At 40.1% G+C, this 12403-nt stretch overlaps 1 protein-coding gene across 3 annotated transcripts in view; it reads right to left on the reverse strand.

Annotated features, from left to right (window-relative positions):
• The window catches only part of PRMT9 (protein arginine methyltransferase 9), a 29501-nt gene extending 20251 nt beyond the window's left edge, over positions 1-9250 (reverse strand). Inside the window, exons 1-4 of one of the 3 annotated variants that reach the window (XM_006193316.3) lie at positions 8873-9250; positions 5355-5503; positions 1817-2053; positions 1118-1285 (exon numbers count right to left, since the gene is read on the reverse strand). In XM_006193316.3, coding sequence (XP_006193378.2) covers positions 1118-1285; positions 1817-2053; positions 5355-5503; positions 8873-9061 — 743 coding nt within the window. In that variant the 5' untranslated portion in view covers positions 9062-9250. Of the gene's footprint in view, positions 1-1117; positions 1286-1816; positions 2054-5354; positions 5504-8872 lie in introns of those variants that run through there. The other 2 variants (XM_032464519.1, XM_032464525.1) reach the window with 2 other exon arrangements.
• Between the last annotated feature and the right edge of the window lie 3153 nt (positions 9251-12403).

The raw sequence follows: 12403 nt of genomic DNA on the forward strand, positions 1-12403 counted from the left end.
CTAATCTGATAGGTCTTGCAACCTTATGAAAGTGGAGGAGACAGCAGTGAGCTCTCTCTCACCCCACAGGCACAGAGGAAGGGCCATGTAAGGACACAGTAGGAAGGCCATCTGAAAGCTAGGAAGAGAGCTCCACCAGAAACCAAACTCTCCAGCACCCAAGGTCATGGGCTTCTAGCCTGCAGAGCTGTGAGAAAATCAATGTCTGTGGTTTAACCATGGTATTCTGTCAATGGCAGCCTGAGCAGACTAAGACAAGTGAGGACACTGTTTATTTCTGTAAAATGGGTGTAACAGTTGCCTCAACAATCTAATAGGACTTCTTTCACAAGAACAAATGTAGAGACCATTGAAAAGCATAACTATTAAGTAAATAAATATAAATACTATCATACACATATGGAAGAAGACTTATCACGACAGAGCATAAAAAAGCCCTATTTCGATATAAAGTGAACTTACAAACGTTGAGAAGACAGACTACCCAGGAGAGGGATACAGCAAGTGCTACTCAGAGAAAACTCTGTATCTAAAATGACAGTTGTTGGACTAGATGATTTTCAAACCCCTTCTAGCTCGAAAATTCTATCTTCTTGTGACACAGATCAAAGTGAAATAACATCCCAAAAGGCTAAGACTTAGGAAATAATATTCAAAGCATTTGAAGGGCCCAAGCCAACATACAGCTGATTCTTCCTGAGCTTCCATTTTAGCCAAGGATATTAATACCAAATGTGATAATTCATTCAAGTCTAACCTACTCATGCATTATTTTTAAGCACAATTTTTAAATACTTATTGACCACACAGGAGGTACTATCCATTTTTACAACTAGAACACTAAAATCAACAAAGGTAAAGTAACTTGCTAAAGGTGAAATTTATTTATTAAATGTCTTGCCACGAATTTTTCTCAAGATCCTTAAATATTTTTTATCAAGAATATGACCTTATTATGAAAACCTGTCTTATGCTGAACTACCCTATTATCCATATCTTTACAACAGAACGGTTTCAGCATTTTGGTTTGGGCTAGAAGCTAGAAATGTGAATATCTTAATTTTTAAAAAATACAATAGTAGATTATAAACACCAAAATTAGTTCATATTATAATACCTTTCAGGAATGTGTTTTGGGATTTCTATGTCAAGTGACTTCATGTGTAAGAGTTTGATCCCTGCTTCCATCTTGTTTGCTGCCATGACATCACAGGCAAGTTCATACATGGTCTTGGATAACTCACAGGCATACACCGAGTGCGCTCCAGCTTTTTTAGCAAACATGCTACAAGGGGAAAAAGGGTTCCATCAAGAAAAAAAAATGAACTGTATTTTTCCAAATTTTAGTGGAATTACAATGCTTAAACATGGGATTTTCCTTTTATTCTTTAATACAAACATTATTCATTCTGCATTTTTAAAAAATGAACTAACATTCTTGTCAAGAGATAAATCACACAAAAAATAATGACATCCACCTTATTAAGACACAGTTGGCATGCAGAACGCTAATAAACTTTAAATAACTAGATTCAACCAGAACGTTAATGTAAAAAGTATTCTTAAAACTCATTATTCAAAATTTCAACGTTAACCCCAAGTTTTTCTCGGTGGTTATGTCAAGTTCATGATAAAATAAAAGCTACAGTGAAAATAATAGTTAATAATAATAATTGCATGAATAATCATAACAAGATTATAAGAAGTAAATTAAACTCTATTTTTAAATTCCACTGCTAAATTTTCCATATTTGGTAAAATCTTTAATTTACATAAGCACACATGTATATGTAATTAAAACACAACTGCAGCAAACCTTAGTATTCCAGTTCCTGCTCCAATGTCCAAAACACTTTTGGACCCCAAACAAACCGCCTTTTGGATTGCTGCGTTATAAATCGTATTCCTTTTGGTGTCATTAAGCATGATGAAGTGCCAGCGTTCCACCAACCAGTTTGCAACGCGATAAAAATTCTCCTTTGCATCACTGAAATCAGGGTTTAACTTCACCGCTTTACGAAAATACCCAGCTGCTTCATCCCTAAAGCCCATCCTAGAGTAAAAAAATGACAGACAATATATTCAGCTGTATGCTATCGGTTACAGTGCCTCCGCTCAGGTCACTCATCTGGCCTGAGAACCCCTCACCAGCACCCCAAATCCTACTCAACCCAAGTGCCGTCTTCTTGGGAAGCCTTCTGTGAGGACGGCAATCCTCCATCACTTCTTTCCTTTCTGAATCCGTTATGTTTATGCATCCCAGGACACTCACAAGTACTTGACTATGAATTACGACTGTACAGTGGTGTGGCAGAAGCTCTCCTAGTCAGCCTCCATTTAAACAGTTTTCCAGAACAGAGGTTTCTAAAAACCATTCCCTCTGTAAAAGGTACTAACGCCTGTGGCTGGCAGGCGCCTCTCTGGTGTGTCACACACCTTTCTCTCCGCAGCCGAGCTGCGTGGTCATCGACGGTCCCTTGTATTTGCTGCCAGACCGGTTTACACCAGCTGTACTTTTTTTTTCTGTTATAATTTAATTAAGTATAACAGAAATCAAATAAATATGACTAAAAAGAGAGCCACTGTTTGATAAAAAACAAGTTTCTTCTGTATAGCACAGGGAACTATATTCAATATCTTATAATAACCTTTAATAAAAAAGAACATGAAAATAAATATATGTACATATATGCATGACTGGGGCACTGTGCTGTACACCAGAAATCGACACATTGTAACTGACTGTACTTCGATTAAAAAAATAGAATAAAATAAAATAAAATAAAATAAAATAAAATAAAAAGAGAGCCACTGTGCCTAAGGGAAAAAAATCAAAGGTGAGTCACCCCAAAAATTGCTACTGAATTAGATGTAAGCAAATCAATCATAAAAGACAGGGGAAGAAAACTATCAAACTGTCTGGAATAGTGCTTCATAAACTATCTATGGTAAAGAACTTCCCCCTCCTTGAAAAATATCTAACCATCTGTAGACCAATACAGTTGTACTCCACATGACTAGCATGCAACCCCTACACTAGATTCCAGTGGCACTCAAAGTGGTCCACACCCCCTTCAACAGGTGAGTTCCCTGATTACGTGCTTGGATTTACTGCAATGTCACACTGCTGCATATTTACTCTCAATCTCTATACTCGTCTGTCATCGACTGGTCATTTGTGGATCAGCACCAGGGTGTGGTCCACACAGTGAAGAGAACTGAGCTAGCAGAACCCTTTTACACTCACACTTCTTCACAAGCACCTTGAAGTATTCTGTCAGTTTTAAAGAAACTGAATCAATCAGACTATTCATTTGGGGTATTGGTTTAAACAAAAAAAGGAACAGCCTGATGTCAAATGACAGGCACTCATTTTAAAATGTTTAAGATTAGTATCTGTTATTTTCCAGTTTCTTGAAGGTAAAGCTGTCTTACTCTGCAACTGACACCAGCCCACAGTACAATACAAAATACATCCTATGTAATCTATTGTTGAGACACTAACTTAGCAATGGATATTAAAAAATTTCAAAATATCAATGATCTGTTGAATCAATGCCAAACCTGCTCCTAATAATTTCCTGGCTTTGTGTTTCCCTTAGGTTTGCTCTTCAATATATCATTCAGATTTCTTAAACTGCAATGCTACTGCTCTGAAAAAATATATGATCCACTCAACTGAAGTATATCTCATATTAAAACACTCAAAATGTTGTGTCAATGTCAATGAACTTTAAAAATGCCTTTTTTCTACTAACTAGAAAAACCATTATCTTCCTGATGAGAAATTTAAATACGTTTTGTTTAAATCTGATACTACTGGCTTAATAGAAAGTTGAGACACTCCAGACACAAATTTTATTTCACAAATAAATGTCAGAAAAGGAGGCTATCCTTTACTTTGGAAATCCTTTCCCCCTGGAATAGTGATTCTTCTGATGGGGCATGAGTAATACACTGTTCTTGATGAGAAAAGCAGAGTATTACAAAAACTAAGAACCTGTCCTAGAGAATAAAGGCAAACTGTGTAGCAAAAGCCACATTCACACTCTGACAAGTTCTGAACCGCCAACGTCTGAATTTAAAATTTTGCATAGTGATATCTCCCCAAAGCAATTTAACACCAAGTATTTTTTTCTCAATAACTGGTGATTGCTCAGTCTATGTCCTACAGCAGTAGACCAACAACAGAATCTGCCAGAAGTGTGTAGAGCTCCAATTTTCTGTTAAATTGATTATCTTGAAATGTAAGCCCTAGAATGTTGTGATCATTACATGTGTGTAATTTGGAAATATAATCAAACCCTATAGAGTAGCTCCTCTTACATAATCTAAAGAACTAGACACTTTGAAAGTAAAATGCAGATTTTTAACTAATTTGAGGAGATATCTAAAACTTTTTAAGCTAAATTTCTCTTGAAAGGAAAGTGGTTGCTAATCTGTGGAGATGGAGTCTGTGTATCAGGATCAGGTTAGCTGTTAGTGTGAACAAACAAGCCTCAGCTGACAACCAACTTTATTTTCCCTGCTATTGTCACACTACAACTAGACACTATCAACTTCCTGTCCCTTAAAGGAGTACTGACTTCACTCGCTAAGCCATTTTGATTAAGACTATGGCACTGTATAGCAGTTACGTTACTGAGACTGACTAATAAAAGTTGGATAAAGGCATTTCTTACATAGAGCTTTTCATTGAATGAAACTTGGTATGACCAGGTGGTCAAAGCAGTGGTATTAAGGACAGCTGCTGGGACATATAAAGTGATTTACTCTATAGAAAAGGGCACTGCAATGGTGTTTCCTAAACAAGAATTCTCCTTGTACTTTGTACAAAGCCGTGAAACCAGATTTATTAAAACAAATCCCAATCAAAAACTGGGGGGCTTTACCAGTTCTTCTATTTATGAAATTTCTATGGAGGGTAGACAGAAATCCCAATGGCAAATCTCCAGCAATTGCCAGAGAAGAGATTTACGACAAGTTCTCCGGCAAGGCCTCACAGTGGCTTCCCTGCCACCCTGTGAACCACGGTGACGTCCCCTCCAACAAGGTCTGGATCTCAGCCCACTGTAGGGAACGCTTCCACGACTACTCTGTCTCAGCCCCAGGGGCAGCAGCTATTACCTAGTGTATGATATACTATTATTACATATTATATCTGCTATCCCTGTATTCCTTTGAGTGCTCTTTACTTCTCACTACTCAGTCCTTCATTACTCTGATCCTCTGTTATAGTTTATAATTCTTTATATTAAACTGTCTCTGTTCAAATGACTGTACTACAATTTACCCAATCCAGACTGGTACAGAGTAACTCTTAACGAGTAAGTACTACTGAAGTTACTACACACCTGAAGAGATGCTCCCCCATACTATTGCAAATCACTTCGTCATCAGGAAACAGCTCCAAGGCTTGCTCATAGCAACCAAGTAAGTCTTGTGTTCGACTGAGAGCATCAAGTTCTTCAGCCCATCTGAATAGCGTGTACTGAAAAGTTTCCTTTACAAAGGAGAAAACAGCAAATGAGTCAATAACATAAATGATGAAAGAATATTCAACACTGGTTGAAGATGCCACAGAGAACAAATCTTAATTATAGATGAAAATCACCTTGAGTTTAATTTAGAATAGGTCCTGACTGCTAAATAAACAATACGTAAATGAACAGATTTTACCACCTACTTGGCAGTAACATGCAGAATTAAGACGGTTTGACCACTCTCTACTCTCTCCGTACTTGGCTGCTGTATCATATTCTCTACCTCCATTTTTTTGTGGGTTCCTATCTTTTAGGAGTATGTCCTTGACCCCCTTCTCTTTTCTTATGCATCCCCAAGGCACTACCTATCACCTATGTATTGATGGATGCTACCCCTACATCTCCAATCAACACCCTCTCTTCTGTTTTATTTATTTTTTTATTGAAGTATAGTCAGTTTACAATGTTGTACTAGTCCCTGGTGTACAGCACAGTGATTCAGTCATACACATATATTCCTTTTCATATTCTTTTTCATTATAGGCCATTATAAGGTAGTGAACATAGTTCCCTGTGCTGTACAGTAGGACCTTGTTGTTTATCTATTTTATATATAGTATATAGTATCTGCAAATGCCAAACTCTCAGTTTATCCCTCCATCCCACCCCTTCTCCCCTGGTAACCATAAGTTTGTTTTCTATGTCAGTGAGTCTGTTTCTGTTTTGTAAATAAGTTCATGTCACTTTTTTAAAAATTCTGCATATAAGTGACATCATATGAAGACCCTCTCTTCTGAACCTCAGGCCCATAGATACAACCCCTTATTAGTCATCTTGTTAGAGCAGGCAGATAGCCAGATATGACCAGAGAAAGGGGGACACAGACCAAATGGCAGGAATTGGGCAGAAAGGAGGGGCACAGACCCAATGCAGGAAACTACACATTATGTAAGCACCAGAGGTCCCTGTGCAGAGAAAAAAAGCAGGAACCTCTGGGCTGATAAGTGGTCAGAACCTTGAGGGTGATGAGCAGCCTGGAGGCCAACAAAGAAAGGTTGGAAAAAGTAGGAATCTCCAGTGTCCAAATGTAACCTTTTTCTCATTGTGCCCTCATTTCAATAAAATTAGCCTTGCAGATTAGAAGTACCCATCATGTACTGACACTATGACACTTCCGATCCAGACTAAATAAGGACAAAAATCCCTCCTCCCTTTGGGAAGGTGGAGTTGGGATCAAAATCAGGAAATATGACCGCAGACCATTTCCTCCCTAATGAATATTCTGCCCATTCATTTTTATACCCTATGTAACAAAGCTGCCAAAGAAACTCCGGGCAGCCGCTCACCTGAGCCTGCCTTCTCTCCCCTTTAGATGTACTATCCATCTCTTAATAAATCCTCACTTTACTTTCTTAACCTCCATGTTTGTCTCTGAATTCTTTCTGGGACGGGACAAGAACCTGGAAACCGGTTACATCTACCGGCAACAATCTCAGCCAGGGATTGTACCCTCAGCCATCTCAAATTTAGCTCAACTCAAATACTTCCTGATCAGTGTGCAAAGAATAGCAATATATAGCAACATATATCCTGTTCTTGTCCTCACAGAGGCTTCATAGAGAGAAATTTAACACACAATTTTGAAAAAATTCAAAATATTCTAAACTGAACCCATCATATTCTCTCACATAGGATATAAGGTTAAGGAACCATCTAACCTCAGACCATGAAGTCACCTAATAATGCTACCTTAACTCCAGTACTACTTATTTCAAACCCAGCCAATTCTCTCTCAATAGCTTTAAGTGTGTCACCTCCTCTCCCAGGACTGTTGCAACGCGGCCCTTGTAACCACTTGCTGGACTACAGCAACAGCCTTCCCACTGTCACCCCAGCTCCAACTACCCCTCCCTCCCTCCAGTCTCCACACTGCAACCCAGTGGGAAAAGCGAAGGCTGTAGTCATTTCAGCTTTCTCGTGAAAAATTTTATATCATCTGCACATATTTTATACAGGAGAGTTAATACCAGAAACTGAATTTTGATGGAGTTTACTAGAGCAACAAGGATAAGGAAGAAGATTCTAGAGTGTGAGGGGGAAAAAAACACAGATTATATTAAATGGATCAGGGAGTTTATAGTTAAGTCCCTTGGTGTGGCTGAAGTGTGGGTATGGGAGTAGAGGGAGAAGCAGGAAATAAGATTAAAGAGATAGCTCTTTTGCAGAGGCCCATGCAAAGAAATATGAGACTGTTCTGCAGGAAACAGCTAGGTACTTAACCCTACTGAACACCCAGCATTGAAATACAAACTTTAGATATACTTTTACTACACACTAAATATAAAAAAAAGTATTGTTTTACAAGAGGGAACTAAGGAACAAAGATTTAAGGAAACAGCAATTGGATGGATTCATTATTTCACTTCTGCCTACCAAGATGAGCAAACTGTATCTCAGCATAACACTTTCTCCTCCTTGAGGCTCGCTGGTCTTGAAATTTACCCTAAATTTATGTGAACTACAGATGTCTAGATACTGATATCTACTGGGTAGAGGTCAGGGATGCTGCTAAACATACTACAATGCACAAGACAGCTTTCCACAGCACAGATCTCATCCAAAATACCAACAGTGCTGAGGTTGAGAAACCTTGGGTGAAATAAAGCAAAGCAGCTTCAGGCTGGAAACTGAATGCAAAGGTAAATTAAATCACATTTTGAAATTTAGATTCTAGAATAACTTGACAAAAATGTACAGCATTTCAACAGAATAACTGTCCCAAAAAAATCCAATAAATGAAACTTAAAGAATGCATCATCGAATGATTACTTTAATTGCGAACTTAATTCAACTACAGAAACCCACATTTCCTTACACCTAACAGAAGAGACAAGTGCAAAGGCCCTGGGGCAGGAACTTGCTAGAATTAGAGGTAGGAGGCCACAAAAGATCACCTGAGGCTTCACTTGCAACAAAACCTTTCGAACTGCAATTGAAATACAAGTTTTGAGATAGAGAAATGACATCATCTGGCTTTTGTTCTGAAAAGCTCACGCTGGCGGTGTTGAGGTAGACTGCAGGAGAAAGCCTAGATTGGAACCTGAGCCTATGGCAGAAGTCAGCAGCTGATGATTGAAGCTTGAACCAGAGCAGTAAAAGAGAAAGTAGGAAGTGATATGGCTCTGGATACACAGAGCAAACAGTATTTTCTGATAGGCTGGTTGTGGCTATGAACAAAAGAAAAGAATCAAGAGTGAAAAGTAAATATTAAATAGCAACCACCAGCCACTCACAGTCCCCCTCCCAATTTATTTACATATGTATTTACGTATACGAGAAGAACAGAGGATCCCTCTGCCTGCAGCAAGAGAAAGAAGGGCTCTCCTCACCTTCACATCGTCTTTCAGCTCCGGCGCCAGGCTGAGCACGAGCAGGTAGTGGGCATAGGCGGTGCCGAAGTCCTGGGCGCCCAGGCAGTGCTCTGCGCTCTGCAAGGACCGCGACACCAGCTCGTCTCGCCCGGCTGCCCCCGAACCACTCCCAGCGCCCTGGCGGGGCCTGGATCGCGAGTTCGGCATGGCCGAGTCACCGCCCAAAACCTGCGCTCCTATCACCGAAGGGAGGGTGCTTCGGTAATCGGAACGAGCCAACTGCCTGGATGCCTACACTTTCATGAGACTAACTGGAGCGCAAGGACGGGTACAGGGAAGTAATCTCTCTGCCGCGGCGAGCGTGCCCACCTCCGCGAGGCAGAAGCCCCGCCCCCACCCCCTACCGGCGGCCCCCACCGGCCGGCGGCGCACGCTACTCCGACGTCAGCGCGCCCAACGTGGGTACGTCGCGCCCGCCCCTCCCGCGGGAGGGCAGGAGCGGGGCGGCCACTGCGCGTGCGCCTAGGAGCCCTTCCCCTAATGGTCTCTGTCTGGTTCCCGCCGGGCTTGTTTATCCGGCTGAATCGCGAGCTTTCTATATCTCCTTCATGGCCTTCAGGAGTGTGTGACTTCGGCTTCTAGACCTCGCTCGGCCGACCCCGTCAGCGCAAAGCTGCACCCGCCCGCGAGGGACGTGTGTGGGTATGAGGAGAGGCGGTCAGGCGTTTATGGTGATGCTTAAGGCCTCTGGGTCTGGATGCACCAAAAGTCAGAGTAGCGAGAGTGGAAAGAACCCGAGGAGAACAGAAGCCCCTAGATGTGGTGGAGGAAATGCTTTCACTGGCATTATTTTAAGTCATCCTCACAAAACCCTGTGACTTTTGGATCCTCCTTATCTTACAGACGGTAAGAGGGGCATCCTGAGACGATACTAGCCCGAGATCACCCAGCAGTTCGTGGCGTAGGCGTGGCTCAAACCCGAGTCCCCGAGCACCTGTTCAGTTTTCTTCAAAACGAGCTTAGGATTTATTTCACTGCTCCGTGTATCACCACGTGTATAGTGGTTATATGAATGCATAGAAAAAGTTTCTCTACGTTCAAGTGTAACCTCTAAGGGATAGATTGGGAACTTTAAAGGGGTGGGGTGTGGAGTGCATAGGAAGTACAGCTAAAAAGTCATATATGTCACCGGTTTCATACATGTTACTGGTGACTGTTTTACTTAACAAGAAACAGAAAATTGAACATTTTGCATATCAGACACTAACTTTAGGGCTCCTTGCATTCTCAGAGTTCATCATTTACATGCCTTTTTGCTTTCTCTGTTGAAATTATCTGACCCACCCTTCCTCTGAGCATATACCTATGCAAACCCTAACCAGTTCTTCAAATCCAGATCACTAGATTGTGACCTGCTCTCCTAGTCAGAAAGATCCTCAAAGATAGAGTCTGTCCTTAACCACTTTTTAACTTTGCACCTAGCAGAGTCTGGCTCAACATAAGGACTCATATTTTTTCATTTTAATGGAAATGACATCCTCCCACTCCTAGGTTTTACATACAGACTTTCCCAAGCAGTTATGGTCCTTATTTCCCTCTCATTCTCAACTGCTACTTTCTCTACTAAATTTACACTTGAACTTTACAGGATTTCCATATATCAAGGGGAATCATCAATAATCACTCTATGATAAGAGTTTCTTTTGAGCCAAACCGAGAACAAACAGTTCTCAGGAATAGCTCTGAGGAACTGTTCCAAGGAAACATGGTTTAAGGTTTTGTATCTTGTCAAAGCAAGGCACATGACTAGGGTACACCCCTTCAAGTTTTTTCAGCAAGTACCTAAAAAGTCAGTATGGCCTTTGTGTCTGGAAAGGGAGCTATATCAAAGGAGTACTAGCATTGATGTTCCAGGAAGGGAGACATTTATCTCTTATCTGCAGAAGGGACATTTTTCTTCTGGTTAATGCATCCTTTTCTTTAATGGTGAAAACAGGTGTACAATGTATGTTTAATAGGCCACAAAACAGGCTTTTCTAGTTAGCATAAAGCTTAAGTTAAATCATGTGTAAGCCAGAATGAATTCTCCACACCTCAATATGTGCAAATTTCTTCCACCACCTCATGCAACTGAAATGCTAAAGACTAGTGCTAGTAGGATGTAGTCAAACACAAAAAGACCACTGGACTGAAAAAAAAAAAGTGCAAAGTGCATTCTAGTCTAAGCTGGCCCATTCAAGAACCTCTCAAGAGTCATTATTTGTAGGGAGGGAAAAAAAAAAGTCTGACTGAAAAAAATAATAAGTATTTAAACTATTATTTTATGAATAAATTGGGTACCTACAGGGGAAAAAAAGAATGATTATTTGTAAAAAGGCTTAACAAAGCTACCTTTCCTACTTTGGACACAAGAATAATATAACCATCATATGAGATGCTAGATAAAAAGGCATTTTATATATAATGTACACATATATTTACAGCTATGTATTGTTAGCATTATCTAGAGTCACTTAAAAACCTAGCTAGGGTAGTAAAATAAAAATTAGATTCCTAATACCTTTTTAAGCATATGATCAGAAGTCTCTGCAACTCATATCCTTTAAAAGTCAAATTTAATTTTCTGGAATCTCCCTCCAGGAAGCAGAGGGAGAACTCCCAATCTTTCTCTCCAGAGATTTTTGTTGTGGGGGAAGCACTTAGACTTCATCATTCTAGTCACCGCTGTGAGTCCCTGCTTCTGCTGAATTACTTCACTTTACAGATTATCTGGTACTCTAAGATGTGCTTTGCCCACCCGCCCAGGGCAGAGTTTCTTTTGTCTTGTTTTGTTTTTCGGTCTGTTTGGTTTGTTGAGATAACCGGACCACCTAAAGCATCTAGACTACATGACGCTTAAAGTGAACATATTACCAAGTTAATATAGGCTGAGATGGAGGAAAAACTTGGCAGGAAGTGGAGAAAGGACAGAGTAAAAGAAGCCAACTTGGGTTGTTTCATCATCCACAGTATCAACCTGTGGGCAATGACCACTGCTAGAAGTGTGCAAGAGATGCTTCCTGCCCCTTGTGAAATACTTCAGATAACTTTGTGAGCTGCTAGGTCTCACCAAGTTCCTATGTGATTATTCTAGTTGGAGAAATCACAGGTTATTTGCATTTCTTTGTCGTTTATCATAGCTTAGACACTACATAGTATAGATCTTTTTTTAAAAAAAAATGAAACTGACACAGTCTGGGACATTTGCTCACTGTAAGAAACTGAAAAAATACATTTTAATTACTATTTTCCTCTATCACCTCATTCCTGAGACTTAGATTTGCTCAAGTTTATGCAGATTTACTGAAGGTTAACTGTATGTATTGTCATCAGCTTTCACTCCTTTCAAAAGAGCCCTGTTTTCCATCAGGAAGAACCCTGAAGTAGGATGCAAAACATATGCCAAATGTAGATTTTATTTCTTGAAACTTAGTCAAAGATTTATTTAAAAATATTGAGGGCATCACTCCTGTATTCACAACAGCCTTCCACAACCAAAACTGTGATCTT

This window comes from Camelus ferus, chromosome 2, assembly GCF_009834535.1.
Source record: "Camelus ferus isolate YT-003-E chromosome 2, BCGSAC_Cfer_1.0, whole genome shotgun sequence".
NCBI lineage: Eukaryota > Metazoa > Chordata > Mammalia > Artiodactyla > Camelidae > Camelus > Camelus ferus.